The 14,060-nt window shown below is 39.4% G+C and overlaps 1 protein-coding gene across 2 annotated transcripts in view; it reads left to right on the top strand.

Annotated features, from left to right (window-relative positions):
- Window positions 1-2,939: 2,939 nt before the first annotated feature.
- UPF2 (UPF2 regulator of nonsense mediated mRNA decay) overlaps window positions 2,940-14,060 on the top strand; it is a 110,854-nt gene continuing 99,733 nt past the window's right edge. For both annotated transcript variants that reach the window (XM_046012479.1, XM_046012480.1), the window contains exons 1-3: window positions 2,940-3,032; window positions 8,481-8,860; window positions 12,175-12,954. In XM_046012479.1, coding sequence (XP_045868435.1) covers window positions 8,499-8,860; window positions 12,175-12,954 — 1,142 coding nt within the window. In that variant the 5' untranslated portion in view covers window positions 2,940-3,032; window positions 8,481-8,498. The remainder of the gene's footprint in view (window positions 3,033-8,480; window positions 8,861-12,174; window positions 12,955-14,060) is intronic.

Below are 14,060 nucleotides of genomic sequence, written 5' to 3'. Positions count from 1 at the left end.
TCTCAAGTAGACTCCAAGCTCCCCATGGAGCCCAACACATGGGCTCCATCTCACAATCCTGAGATCAGGACCTGAGCCGAAACCAAGAGCTGGATGCTTCACCGACTAAGCCACCCAGGTGCCCCTCAAAGGCACTCTTTCTGCTTGTACTTCAGATTATATTCCTTCTCACCACCGCAAGGATTTTGCTCATTGATACCTTTTTTTTCTCCCTGCATCATTAATATTTACCCCCTACTGGATTATGCCCAGGAGTATACTTCCTCTATATCTCTCATTAAAAATACAAAAAGATACAAACATAAAAGACACAAATCTAGCTTAAATTAGTCAAACTAGACATCAGCTTCTAAAAGATAGAGGTAGATTTATTTAAGATACAGTGCACATTCAGCAGGGCACCAGGCAGTTCATATCACATGAGCCGTTTTTTTTTTTTTAATTTAGGATTTATCCTGCCCTGAAATTGTAATTGCTTTCTCTTGCCTTTGCTTTCTAATGTGAAGCAGCATTGTAACTGGGTTTTAAATAGAAAATAGTATCATGTAAATTATATGTATATCTATATACATATCTATATACATATAAATTATATGTATATGTATATACATATAAATTATATGTATATGTATATACATAAATTATATGTATATCTGTTTTTTCAGACGGTGTAGTTCTGTCAACTGAAGCAGGCAAAGAGGAAAAGGCATTTTTTAGAATTTTCTCAAATAATGAAATATCTACATAGACACTTAAAAACTAAATATAATGTAGTTACAGAAAATAGTGAAGTTTGAATTATCAGAATGCAAAAATGATGACTTCTTCAGAGAAGTGTATTTCTTTCAGTTAGACATTGCAAATGGTATCCTCACATCAGAAAGCGTTGGTGGCTTTTGACATTTTTCTTTGGAAGGAAGACAACGGGGAACGTTTTCAGTCTATGAAAAAGTCTAGGCATTAAGGCAGTGGGATACATCAGAAAAAGCTTGGGTTTTTGGAGTTAGACTTGTGTGTAATAGTATGTTTACTAGTTTTGTGATATTGAATTAATCTTTCTGTGACTCAGTTTCTATAAAATGGGGATTGTAATACCTATAGGATTATTGATTATTAATAACAAATTTAAAATAAGCAGAAGGTCAATAAAAATGTTCTCCTTTTGATCCCTGTATTCACATGACTCCTTTTAATACCTCATGAAAGGTAAAGACCGACTTGGATAGGCATATTTATTCATTAACAGCATAGAGGTAAATTTTCTTAAGGTAGGCAGAGAAAATGAGAAAAACTTTTCAAAAGAACAGCAATGGTCATTTCCAGTATGGTGGTTTGGGACAGTTCTCTTCTAACTGTTTTGAAGTAGGCTCCACGCCTAGCATGGAGCTTTAATGCAGGACTTGAATTCACAATAGTGAAATCCAGACCCGAGTTGATATCAAGAAAGAAATGCTTAACGGACTGGGCCACCCAGGTGCCTCCTTCCTACTCGGTAATCAGTGGCATAGAATAGCAGCATATCTTTCTCTTTCACTACCCTTTAAATGATTGCCCTATTAGCAATGCTTTGGAAAAAAAAAATCTAAGTACAGTAAACATCAACATTCAATTTGCGAAGGCGATTTGCCTGCTACTAATAACTGTAAAGCGAACCAGTGAATAGAGGCAAATGGGCAAAAGCTGAATGCAAATGAATCTAGACCCGGCTCATGTATTTGAGGTTGGTAGCAGCTTATTTTGCCGGCTTGTGTATCAGGTGAGGCGCCACATGTCAAGCAAGAATCAAGACCAGTTTTGCACCCTTGTTCTTTGGCTCCCGACCAGTCAAAACCAACCAGTATGAACACCCTGTGAGATCATGTTAGCAGATTCAAGCACTGTTTTGATAAAAATCGGAGGCCAGATACACAGAGGAGATACACAATTTAAGAGCAGTTAAGTTGTGTGGATAAACGAACACCCATTTTAAAAAGTTGACTTGGTTTCGCACTTGGAAGAAATGACAAGACCAGCCAATTTTTTAGACGAGTGATTACATTCAGTAACTCAGATCATTCCATTTGAATTTTTAAAAATTTGCTTGCTAGGACAGGGTACTTTCTAAAACAGGTTGAGAAAAACCTCTGTTCTTCACTCTGGGTTGTTTTTATGTCGAACACCCCAAAAAGTGCTTCTGGAAATTCCCCCACGGGACTGTCGTAGTCTCTCTAGGGCACTCTTAAATCTAGACCTATTCCTAACCAACTTTTACTTTTCCCACCAGCCACACTCTTTAGCTTCTCCGGTTTCCAACTTCCTAAATCTTCAACCTCACCCCTCAAATTAGTCCAATCAAACTTTCCCTTCTTAGACCTCTTCCTTACGTTCGCTCCAGGAAACTCCCCTGATAATCACGTGGCCAAATTTGTCCTTAATGGCGCTCCGTAATTCTCTTACTGTTCCACCGCCCTTCCTTACCTCCTGTTAGCTCCGCCCCATCCCATTCTAGCCCCCCCGCCAAGTGCCTGCGCCTGCGCATCTACAATTCAGGCGCTTTCCCTTTCCTGGCGACCAATCCACTTCCTGCCTCCGGTCCTTGGAACACTCCTCCCCTCCGCTGGGGACCTGACTTGATATGCTGGTTGTGGCTGCCCTGTTCATTGCCTGTCTGAAAAACTGGCTCCTCTTCTCCGGTGGACAATTTGAACAAGTCTCTATCTGTATCGCACCTGTCTGAGCCTTTGCTCGCGATCCGCCACTTCGGGGTTAAACTAAGGGCATCGATATGCCGGGGGCAGAGAGACCCGGACAGTTTTCGATCAGGCAAGCGCCTGAACATCTTCCTTCTTTCCTCCTCCCTCCGCCCCGCCCCCACTCGCAGCCCGGCCGCGCTGGTGAGTGGCGGGCGGGAGGGCCGGCGGGCGGAGGGAGGAGGGGGAGCTGAGGGAAGGCGGGCCCTCGGCTGCGAGATAGGTGGGGGGAGGGGAGGGGAGAGCCCAAGCGCTGGAGTTGGTGCTGGGAAACCCGGGGCTAATGTTGACAACAGGCTCGAGGTGAGTCCCGGGGAACCTCCTTCCTCTCCGCTCCAACGATCGGGAGGAAGCGGGGCTGGGGGGCACTGGCCTGGACTCTTACTCCCTGAGGGACCCAAGAGGCGACTCCGCACCCCAGCGCTCCGGGGGCGGCGAGCAGTAGACGGACCGCAGCTCCGGCGTCGTCCTCCTCAGACCCCTCTCCCGGAGACTCCCATCAACGGGGGCGCCCACGGCCCGGGGCAGACATGAGGGGCGGTCGAGGGGGTGTCTGCCCCACATGCCCGGGCTGGGCCTCGGAGCTGAAGGCGGGCAGCCTGCTGTGGCGGGGTGAAGGTGTTTGGGGGTGTGGAGTTGAGCGAAGGGAGGTTGGGGAAAGCTCTTCTGGAGCCGGGAGGGAAGCGAGGGCGAGGAAGTGGGGAGGGTGCGTTGAGTGGGAGGATGTGGAGTAGGGAGACCAGCCGGAGAATCTCGGTCTCGGGTGGTGAGGGAGTGTGGGGTGAGAAGTTAGGGTTGGGGCGAGGATGGTCAACGAAGGTGACCGTAGGTACCCGTAAGAAGGGGAGTTGTGGCGGGGAAGCGTGTGGGGTATGGGAATGTGCAGCAGGAGCAGGGGTTTGTGGGAGATACGTGTGGAGGGGAAAGGGTTTCGGTGTTGGGGAAGGGTGGGCATGGGTTATTTGGTTTACTTCTTTTTAGTCCCATAGGCTGAGGGTTCTTTGCTTTGCCTTCGCCTTCATCCCAGAGCTCCTAGTATTTACTCTCGTTGGTACTTTTGAACTGAGGAGATCATCGCAGGGTATTTGGTTGTCAGGTTGACCAGACAGAGCCAGCTTACGAGTTTGGGGTACACACTGAGCCGGGCCATCAGCTCTCCTGCTCTTTTAGGACTTGCATGTTGTAATGCATCAGACCAAAGTAAAATGATCACTCACCCTTATCGTTTATCGTAGTTTTTAGGTGTTTATAAAAATTGTACAACTCATCAAGAAAACCAGTTTTGAACTCTGGTGAAATTTATGAAAACTTTGAACGAGTCCTTGATAATAAGTACTTTTTATAAAGCCAGACACTGGGAGATAAAGCCCTCGTGCAGTTAGGGCTTAGGACATTTTGAATAACACAGAATTAAAAGGTGAAACAGCATTGTCTTTCTCTGGACTATTTTCAGAGCAGTCTGATTGTGATTTCATACATAGTCCATATGGTACTTTGCTAGAGGACTGTCTCTAAAAGGGAAACACCCTTACTCTGCCCTCTGTCCCCTGGTACACTCCGTGGGTACCTGTTTTGCTAATAAAGTAGTTCTGCTTTCTTTTGGACATTCAGAGTATGTTTAGAAAACCAAATAAAAGATACATCCCAAAGGCCAGGGCACTACTTGGGGAGCTAGGAAGGTGCTTTTAAAACATGGCTTCCTTTTAAGGACTGGCTGTAATTGAATTGAGTAATTTGTAAGAACTAAAAAAGATACTAATATTAATCTTGATTATTTTGAGATGAAATCTATTTATAATTTAAGTTTTTACTTGAAAAACATTTTGAAATAGTTCAGTTAAAACATTGGGTGTTTATTAAAGCATGGATTATCAAAATAATTTAAAGAAATACTAGCATTTCACTAAATACAGTTTAATTGACAGTACAAATGCATTCGGATCTAAATTAGGTTGTTGGTATATTTTGTTTGGCTTTTAAAATCTTGAGTCAGGGTATATAGTGGAGAAAAACACTGGACAGTGAGTCTTGACCCAGCCATTAAACTAGTGTAATTGGGCAGGTCACGCCTCTGCTGCCATGTCAATGTAAAAATTGAGAATTGGAGTAAAGTCTAGTGGTCCTAATTCTAAAAAAATAATCTCATCTTCTAATGAACTTTTCAGTGCTCTGTGTGAAAGAATAAACATTTATTGAATGCCTTTTTTATACTACCTTCCATGTTAGTAGATTAAGAATTCTGTAGGAGAGGTAGAAGTACCTCCATTTTATCAATGAATAGACTCAGAAGTAAAGTTTCCCAGTTCCCATAGCTAGCAGGTTGCAGAGTTCGGATGCAAACTTTAAGTCTGACTTCAGAGCCTATACTGTTTTCACATGTTGCATTGCTGGTGTTTACATGGGTCTTTACATTTCTGTCACATTTTTTGTTCACTGAAATTTAGTTCAAAGTGTACTTTGGGTACGGATATGCTTTTAATACAAGGATGAAGTGATTCAAAGAAGTTATCGGTACAAAGATTTAAGGGTCTTACTGAGATTCTGTTTTTTTATGTTCTAGAGCAGGATCAATTCGTGAGTATCTACTACAGTTTGATACAGTAGGCACTTAAACATTTATTTTTTTTTTTGAAAGATTTTTTATTTATTTGACAGAGAAATCACAAGTAGGCAGAGAGGCAGGCGGGGGGTGGGGGGTGGGGAAGCAGGCTCCTGAGATCATGACCTGAGCTGAAGGCAGAGGCTTAACCCACTGAGCCACCCGGGTGCCCCTAAACATATTTATTGAATGAATAAATACTGTAGAGAGTCACAAAAGTTTAGGAGACTCAGTAAAGCTAATATATGATCCTTTATGAATTTGTTAGATTCCAAGTGAATTTATTGTTTTTACAGAACTTAATATCTAAATTATCGTCATAAATGAAACATTACTTGTAATTTTTAGGCCATTCTTTTTATTTTCTGTAGTTCTTGTATCATTGAAGTATCGCTTGTTGATAAACTTCACTTCAGAAAATACCAACTCTGTATATAAAGAGTATTATTTTTTTGCACATAATGACAAATATCCCTAAGTAAGATTGTATTGTTAACATTAGGAATTATCTTCTCCTGTATGTTTTAGCTAGGGTCTAACAAAAGTTAAAAAAGTGTTGTAAAAACTGCTTAGCCATTATTAGGGACTCTTTCAATTCAGATGCATAATTCTATGATTCGTCAATATCTATGATCAAGTCTTCCACCTCACAGTTTGGTACTCTCAAGGTTCTTAATAACTTTAGCTGAGAGTATGGGTTCCAATTCCAGCTCTGTCACCAGCTGTGGAGGCCTTAGTCAAGTTACTTGGTCAAGTCTCAGTTAACTCATTTATAAAATAGGGAAAATAATACCCACCTCATAAAGATTTTAGTATTAAATGAGATAATGTATGTAAGATGTTTACTGTGGGGTCAGTGAGTGGTAGCTATGAGTATTTTCTTTAAAGTTTGCCTGGTTTAGGGCATGGTTTTTTCACATTTAAGGTGGTTATTTGAAGCTGCTACTCTTCCCAGATGATACAAACTGCCTTGCCACGCAAGTAAGTAATTATGCTGTTTGGTGTTTTAATGATTGCTTCAACAGGATTAAGAGCTTTTTTTTCTTGAGTTCCACCGCTGAGGTTAACTGAAGCCTTTGGGTGTCATTGTTAAAATAAATGCACAGAAGGTACAATGTAGGGGCATCTGGGTGGCTCGGTCAGTTAAGTGTTTGCCTTCAGCTCAGGTCATGATCCTAGAGTTCTGGGATCAGGCCCCACAAGAGCTCCCTGCTCAGCGGGGAGCCTGCTTCTCCCTCTCCTCCCCACTCACTCTCTCTCTCTTAAATAAGTAAATAAAATCTTAAAAAAGAAAAAAATAAATGCGTAGAATGTGGACCTGGAGGAGAGTCAGAGTAAAGGAGAAAAAGGGAAAGGAAGAGGTGGTTGAGAGAAAATAAAGTGTTGCTTGCGCCTCCAAAAATTACTTAAAGGGCTTCTATTGGCCTGGGTTTTCTTTCTGTGATAACATCCTATTGGACTGCTGAAATAAATGTATTGTGTTAATAAAATATTTATTATTGCAAATGTTTTGTTTGCTAACCTAGTTTTTATTGCTATAACTTAAAATCTGTATTTGAAAATGATTAAGAATACTGTATATATTTTTAGCTCTTAATAAAATTAGGAACTTTAAATAGTTTAATTCTGTATTAAATAGAAAGTATTTTGATTTTCTCATATACAATTTTCAGATGATGTAGGACTTAAAACATGAAGCACTGTTCATTAAAGAAATTACATTAGAACACTAGTTCTAAGTAGAGAAATTTTTTAGGAAAGAAAAATACTGAATTTTGCTGGGAATTATAGTTCTTTATTCCCCAGTTTATTTCCAGTTAACCGTATAGAGCCTGACCTATCGACCAGTGTTATCCAGTAGAACTTTCTGTGATAATTAAAATGTTGCGTTTCTGCACTGTCTGATGTGGTAGCTGACAGTCATGTGAAATTGAGCTCTTGAAATATGGGTAGTGACTGAAGAACAAAATTTCAAACTCTTAATTAATTTTCATGTAAGTAGCCACGTGTGGCTAGTGCACTATTTTTCAGCTGGTGGTGATTTTGTCCCCAGGCAACATTTGGCAATGTCTGGAGTAGTTTTTTGTGTCAGAAGTGGGGAGATAACTGCTGGCACCTCCTCAGTAGAGAAGGCAGGGATGCTGCAAACATATAGTGCACAAAATAGTGTCAATATCCTCCCTTCCCCCATCAAAACTCCCAAAGAATTAGCTTGCGTGAAATGGTAGTAGTGCCAAGCCTGAGAAATCCTGAGCTGGTGGATACTGTATTGGCAGATGTAGACAGAATATACAGATTTTGTAAACATCATTATGTTTATTTATAGATTAATTTTGACTAGTACTAATGAAAAGATTAAAAGTCTAGTATAATTTGAGATAGTTGATGGTTTCTGTATTTGAAAGTTTGATAAGGTTAGAATGATAACGTGAAATCTGTCTTCTGTCGTCTATTTTGTCAGTTCATTTATAGGAGGCAAGAGCTTATGTTCCAACTTAAAAACTTCTGTTCCATGCTGTGTGAAAAATGTCACCAGCATCTCCTAACAGATGTGAAATGTTGGGATTAAAACCTACTGAAAATATTCTCAGATACATTCTGAAGTATTTAATTGAATGATATGTTTTGTAGTTGCTAATGGTTGAATTTGGGCAGTGAGTATATGGAGATTGGTTATATTGTGCTCTATACTTTTGTTTGTGTTTCAGTTTTTCCTTAATAAAAAGTAAAAAAAATGGGGTGCCTGGGTGACTAAGTGGGTTGAGCCTCTGCCTTCGGCTCAGGCCGTGATCTCAGGGTCCTGGGATCGAGCCCCACATTGGGCTCTCTGCTCCGTGGAGAGCCTGCTTCCCCCATCTCTCTCTGCCTGCCTCTCTGCCTACTTGTGATCTCTGTTAGTCAAATAAATAAATAAAATCTTTAAAAAAAAAAAGTAAAAAAATACTTAGATGAGGTGTAACTAATAATGATAGAATGTGCAGTGTGACCAAGAAATTATTTTATCACAGAAATAGTGTTCATTTTGCAGGCATGTATTTAATCTTCCACAACAATTTCATTAATATGTTCTGTTTAGAAAACAGTGTCACATTACTAAAAGTCACTGCATCTACAATAGTACAAAGAATACTGACATTCTTTTACTCTTACAGATTGTTTTGGGTAACATAATGCCAGCTGAGCGTAAAAAGCCAGCAAGTATGGAAGAAAAAGAAACTTTACTAAACAACAAGGAAAAAGACTGCAGTGAAAGGCGGCCAGTGAGCAGCAGGGAGAAACCAAAAGATGAGATCAAGCTTACTGCCAAGAAGGAGGTTATTAAGGTCCCTGAAGATAAAAAGAAGAAACTGGAAGAAGATAAGAGAAAAAAAGAAGACAAGGACCGAAAGAAAAAAGAAGAAGAAAAGGTGAAGGCAGAGGAAGAATTAAAGAAAAAAGAGGAAGAAGAAAAAAAGAAACATGAAGAGGAAGAGAAAAAGAAGCAAGAAGAGCAGGCAAAACGTCAGCAAGAAGAAGAAGCTGCCCAGTTGAAGTAAGAGCAGTTATTTTATTATTGATATGAAGGAATGGGAAGATTGAAATAGTAGGAAAGCAGTGATTATTTGGAATCTGACTTCTGGGGTGCACTTCAATGAGCGTATCTTCGGTTACGATCTGTTATTTTCAGTGACTAGAGGCATGCTTATGATGTATTTAATTATTTGTATTTTTTTTTAAGATTTTATTTATTTATTTGACAGACAGAGATCACAAGCAGGCAGAGAGGCCAGCAGAGGGAGAGGGGGAAGCAGGCTCCCTGCCGAGCAGAGAGCCCCACGTGGGGCTCGATCCCAGAACCCTGAGATCATGACCTGAGCTGAAGGCAGAGGCTTAACCCACTGAGCCACCCAGGTGCCCCTAATTATTTTTATTAAATAATAGGAATTTTAACATATTTTTTGAGGTGTGGAGTAATCTGGATTGTTTCTGAATTTTTTGGAAGCTTTTTTTTTCTGGTCTCTGTCGTATGTTGAAAATCTTTAGTTCTTAATGGATCTTATTTGCTGAATTCTTAATATGTGCCAGGCACTACAAAATATATCAGCACATATCCTAAAGGCAGCCATGATGATCCTCATTTGTAAGATTAATAAAATGAAGTTTGAGGAGATTACAGTAAATAGTGGAGTTGCTGGGTTTTTTGAACCTAAGTGACTTTAAAAACTTGTCCCTAAAAAGAATTCCATAATGCTTCCCATTCTTATTTTCATCTAAATCTGTTTTTAGGGACACCTAGCTTAGTTGGTTAAGTGTCTGCCTTTGGCACAGGTCATGGTCCCAGGGTTCTGGGATCGAGCCCCACATCTGGCTCCCTGCTCAGCCAGGTGTCTGCTTCTCCCTCTGCTTCTCCTCCTGTTCATGCTTGTTGTACTAATGCACGTGTGTGCGCTCTCTCTCTCTCTCTGTCCCTGAAATAAAATCTTTAAAAAAAAAAAAATCTATTTTTAACCTTGGAAATCTACACAGGTAGCATAATGACCCCGTGAAAAACAAGGTAGTTCTCAGGAAAACTACTAGGATGTAGCATGAGTGACAGCTGTTGAGTAGCATGGGCTGTCCGCTTCGTGTGTGTGTGTGTGTGTCTGTGAGAGATTTAAAGAAATTGCAAATAGGAATTTTCATGGATCTCTAGAACAGCTCAACCATCTATTCTCCTACCAAAGTTCTTTAGCCGTTCTATTTTTAGTGAGGTACTGGAGCCTTATGTATGGAAGGCAGTAGTAGAGGCCAGTTTGGGAATATTCAGAGCCATGATTCTTGAGAGTTTCTTGCTTATAATTTACTTAAAAAAAAAAAAACAAAACCAAAAACTTGCAAGGAGCTGTGGACCCACATAGAATGAGGTGGGTACAAAATGAGATTGATGGAAATGTGAGTGTTAACACTGGATTTTAAGGCTTACGACAAAAAAGAACATAATGTATTTCACTGCTTATTTTATTTTAATTACATGTTAAAATTAAACTATTTTAAATTTGTGCTAAAAATGTATTCAAATTAATTATAAAATATTCAGAAGGATATTTAATTTCATTGTGACTTTTTGTCTTCCCTCTACCCTAGTATAGAAAGAGCGAAAAAAAAAACCCCACACACACAAAAAAACCCAAAAACCCCACAAACAAACAAACGAAAAAAACCCAAACCACCAGACTCCCAACTTATTATGAAAAATCCAGATATGCAAAAAACAGAGTAGAATAACGAACCGGTCCTCCCAGCCCCCCCAACCATCTATCTACCCAGCATCAACAATTATCCCCTTTTTTCTTGGAGTACTTTAAAGCATTATTATTTCAGTGGTAAATATTTCATTTATGTATCTTAAAGTATTTCTATTGCAGATGAAAATGGACTTACTTGGGGCGCCTGGGCTGGGTGGCTCAGTGGGTTAAAGCCTTCCGCTCAGGTCATGATCCCAGGGTCCTGGGATCGAGCCCCGCATCGGGCTCTCTGCTCCACAGGGAGCCAGCTTCCTCCTCTCTCTCTGTCTGCCTCTCTGCCTAGTTGTGATTTCTCTCTGTCAAATAAATAAAATATTAAAAAAAAAAAAAGAAAATGGACTTACTTAAGGCATATATACATGATGAGTTATTCTTTCTTAAAGTGTGCTCTCACTGTTAATCCTTTATTTTGTGTGTAGCTGGGAGACTCCGAGAGATACTCACATGTCCTGTGTTCCCAGTGATGGATGCAACTTCTTGTTAACTTACTGTGGCTTTTAGTTGAAAAGTCATAGAAGGGTAGCTCAGGGATGGTTATCTCTGAAAGGTACAAATCTTTTTTTTAGAAATTTATATTTCAAAGTTACATATTTTGGTATCTAAAGTAGCCTCAAAGTCAGATTGTCTGTACCTTCCTGCTCCTGCTCAAGTTATTTTACTACTTTTGTGATTTAAACATGTTCCATCTTTTAATTTTTTTTTTTCCAGGATAAACTGTTAGCCTTTTTTAAAATTAAAGGAGTTGTGTCTTATAATTATCTTCTGGTTCCTTTTCAGATTTTCTTAATTACCCTTGAAATTTAAGACCCAAACTGAGAAAGGTACTTTTAGAGGTTTGGTTTAGCCTGAAAAATATGGAAAAGTGGTACTTAACATATCAAAACATTTTTAATGCATTTTAAAATAAACATTGTTCTTTAAAATATCCTTAGTGGACATTTTTCTTTTTCCCTATCTTCCCAGTGCTTTTATCTGTTTTAGGTCTTAATATCCTTCCCAGGCATATTATTTTATATTTTTCATTTAGTGCATCATGTGTTTAATCCATTAATTTTTGTAGCTTTATTGAGTTAGAATTGACAAAAGTATTTTATCCATTTAGTTTGCCAGTTGACAGAATGATTTTGCTCTAGTTATTCAGAATCATCCACTCTGCAACATTTGGTATTTTCAGTATACTGGGTTCTTACCATCCTAAGTCATTAATAAAATGTCTTTAGAAGTTGGAAAAGGGATGCCTGGCTGGCTCAGCTGGTATAGCGTGCAACTTTTGATCTCAGGATTGTGAGTTTGAACCCCATCTGGATGCAGAGATTACTTAAAAACATAATATTAAAGTAAGGGTACCTGGGTGGCTCAGTCGGTTAAGTGTCCGACTCTTGTTCAGGTCTTGATTTCAGGGTTGTGAGTTGAAAAAAAAATCTTTAAAAAAGGTAGGCAAAGGGCTTTTTGCGTGTTTTGTTTCTTTAGAATGCTAATCCTTATATGAGTATGTTTTCATTGTCTTTCACTCTTATGACATTTGTCAGTGATTCTTCAAAATATACGAGGTATTTTATTTACATGTTTGTTTTTTATGTAGAGAGAAAGAGGAATCCCTTCAGCTTCATCAGGAAGCCTGGGAACGACATCAGTTAAGGAAGGAACTTCGTAGCAAAAACCAAAATGCTCCAGACAACCGACCAGAGGAAAATTTCTTTAGCCGACTAGACTCAAGTTTGAAGAAAAATACTGCTTTTGTCAAGAAACTAAAAACTATTACGGAACAACAGAGAGACTCCTTGTCCCATGATTTTAATGGCCTAAATTTAAGCAAATACATTGCAGAAGCTGTAGCTTCTATTGTGGAAGCAAAGCTAAAAATATCTGATGTGAACTGTGCTGTGCACTTGTGCTCTCTCTTTCACCAGCGTTATGCCGACTTCGCTCCATCACTTCTTCAGGTTTGGAAAAAACATTTTGAAGCGAGGAAAGAAGAGAAAACGCCTAACATTACCAAGTTAAGAACTGATTTGCGTTTCATTGCAGAATTGACAATAGTTGGGATTTTCACTGACAAGGAAGGTCTTTCCTTAATCTATGAACAACTAAAAAATATTATTAATGCTGATCGGGAATCCCATACTCATGTTTCTGTGGTGATTAGTTTTTGTCGACATTGTGGAGATGATATAGCTGGACTTGTGCCACGGAAAGTGAAGAGTGCTGCAGAGAAGTTTAATTTGAGTTTTCCTCCTAGTGAGATAATTAGTCCAGAGAAACAACAACCTTTCCAGAATCTTTTAAAAGAATACTTTACATCTTTGACCAAACACCTGAAAAGGGACCACAGGGAGCTTCAGAATACTGAGAGACAAAACAGGTGATTTTCAAATATTTCTCAGAATTGAGAATTTATTTTGGAGCTCATACTTAAAAATTTCCAAAGTCTTCATTCAATGCCACTGAAAGAACTTGTGGAAAGGGCTCATTGCAGGTGATTTCTTAACATTTCCAGGAGAATTTCAAAGTCCCAGTCTAAGTACTCATGTTTAAATGGGAGTCTGTGATAGATTTTATTTATAAATTTGAAAGAAACCTGGCAAGTATATGGTTGGTGGTTTTTACTTTGTGGATGTGTTTTCTTCCTGTGACTTAAAAAAAACTCCTTGATGTTGAGGGATAAATTTTCTTTTTCTGCCGCTTTAACTTAACCTGCTGTTATTTTGTGTGTTTTGTTGTGCCCTCTCTATAATAGTTTTGCTTTCATTGTTTTGTATCCTTCTTATTGATGTCACTGTTGATACTATTACTACTTGGAAGATGAGTCATTAGAGCAGAAATGAGAAAAAGTACAAGTTAGATGTGAAAAAAAATTTCTTAAATGCTACTATGTAAAGTGCATTTATAGGAGTCTTTCTCCTGGGAACATCCATTTAAAGTTTCAGGGAATAATGTGGAATAATGTATGTGCCTGTGGTAATTAGTGAAGATACCTGATTGAGTGGCCACCTTTGACTACTGTGTAGCCTCTGTACCTGGAAGGCATCAACAGGTTAGAAGCTGGGAGGTGTCAACAAGTTAGAAGCTGATGTAGTTGGTGGGCAGTAGATCAGTTTTTATGGAGGGTGGATTTGGAGGAGGGCTGAGGAGTACAGAAAGGAGGCAGTAGCAGTAGCGTTTAGCTGAGTACTTTGCACCTATTTAAAGTGCATGGTTAAGAGTCTGAAATTGCTGTTTTTCAAGAAGTAGTATGGGAGGGTACACTTTATTTCTGTAAATCTCCAGTTGGGAAGGACGTGCTGGTTTATTCAGAAGGTGATTGACTTAACTAGAAGCGAAGACTGTAGCAGCGTGGTTAGGTCTGCGTCAAGATAGGTCCACAGACCGTATGACTAAACCATGATGGTAGAGGGTCACTCAGGACGGGAGAGGTTAAGATGGCAATGGTGTTCCTCAGGGTTTCTTTAAAAAAAAAAAAAAAAAGAA

Source organism: Meles meles, chromosome 7 (genome assembly GCF_922984935.1).
Source record: "Meles meles chromosome 7, mMelMel3.1 paternal haplotype, whole genome shotgun sequence".
NCBI classification, from domain to species: domain Eukaryota; kingdom Metazoa; phylum Chordata; class Mammalia; order Carnivora; family Mustelidae; genus Meles; species Meles meles.
Note: the sequence above shows the minus strand (reverse complement) of the source record. Positions and strands in the feature narration are given on the sequence as shown.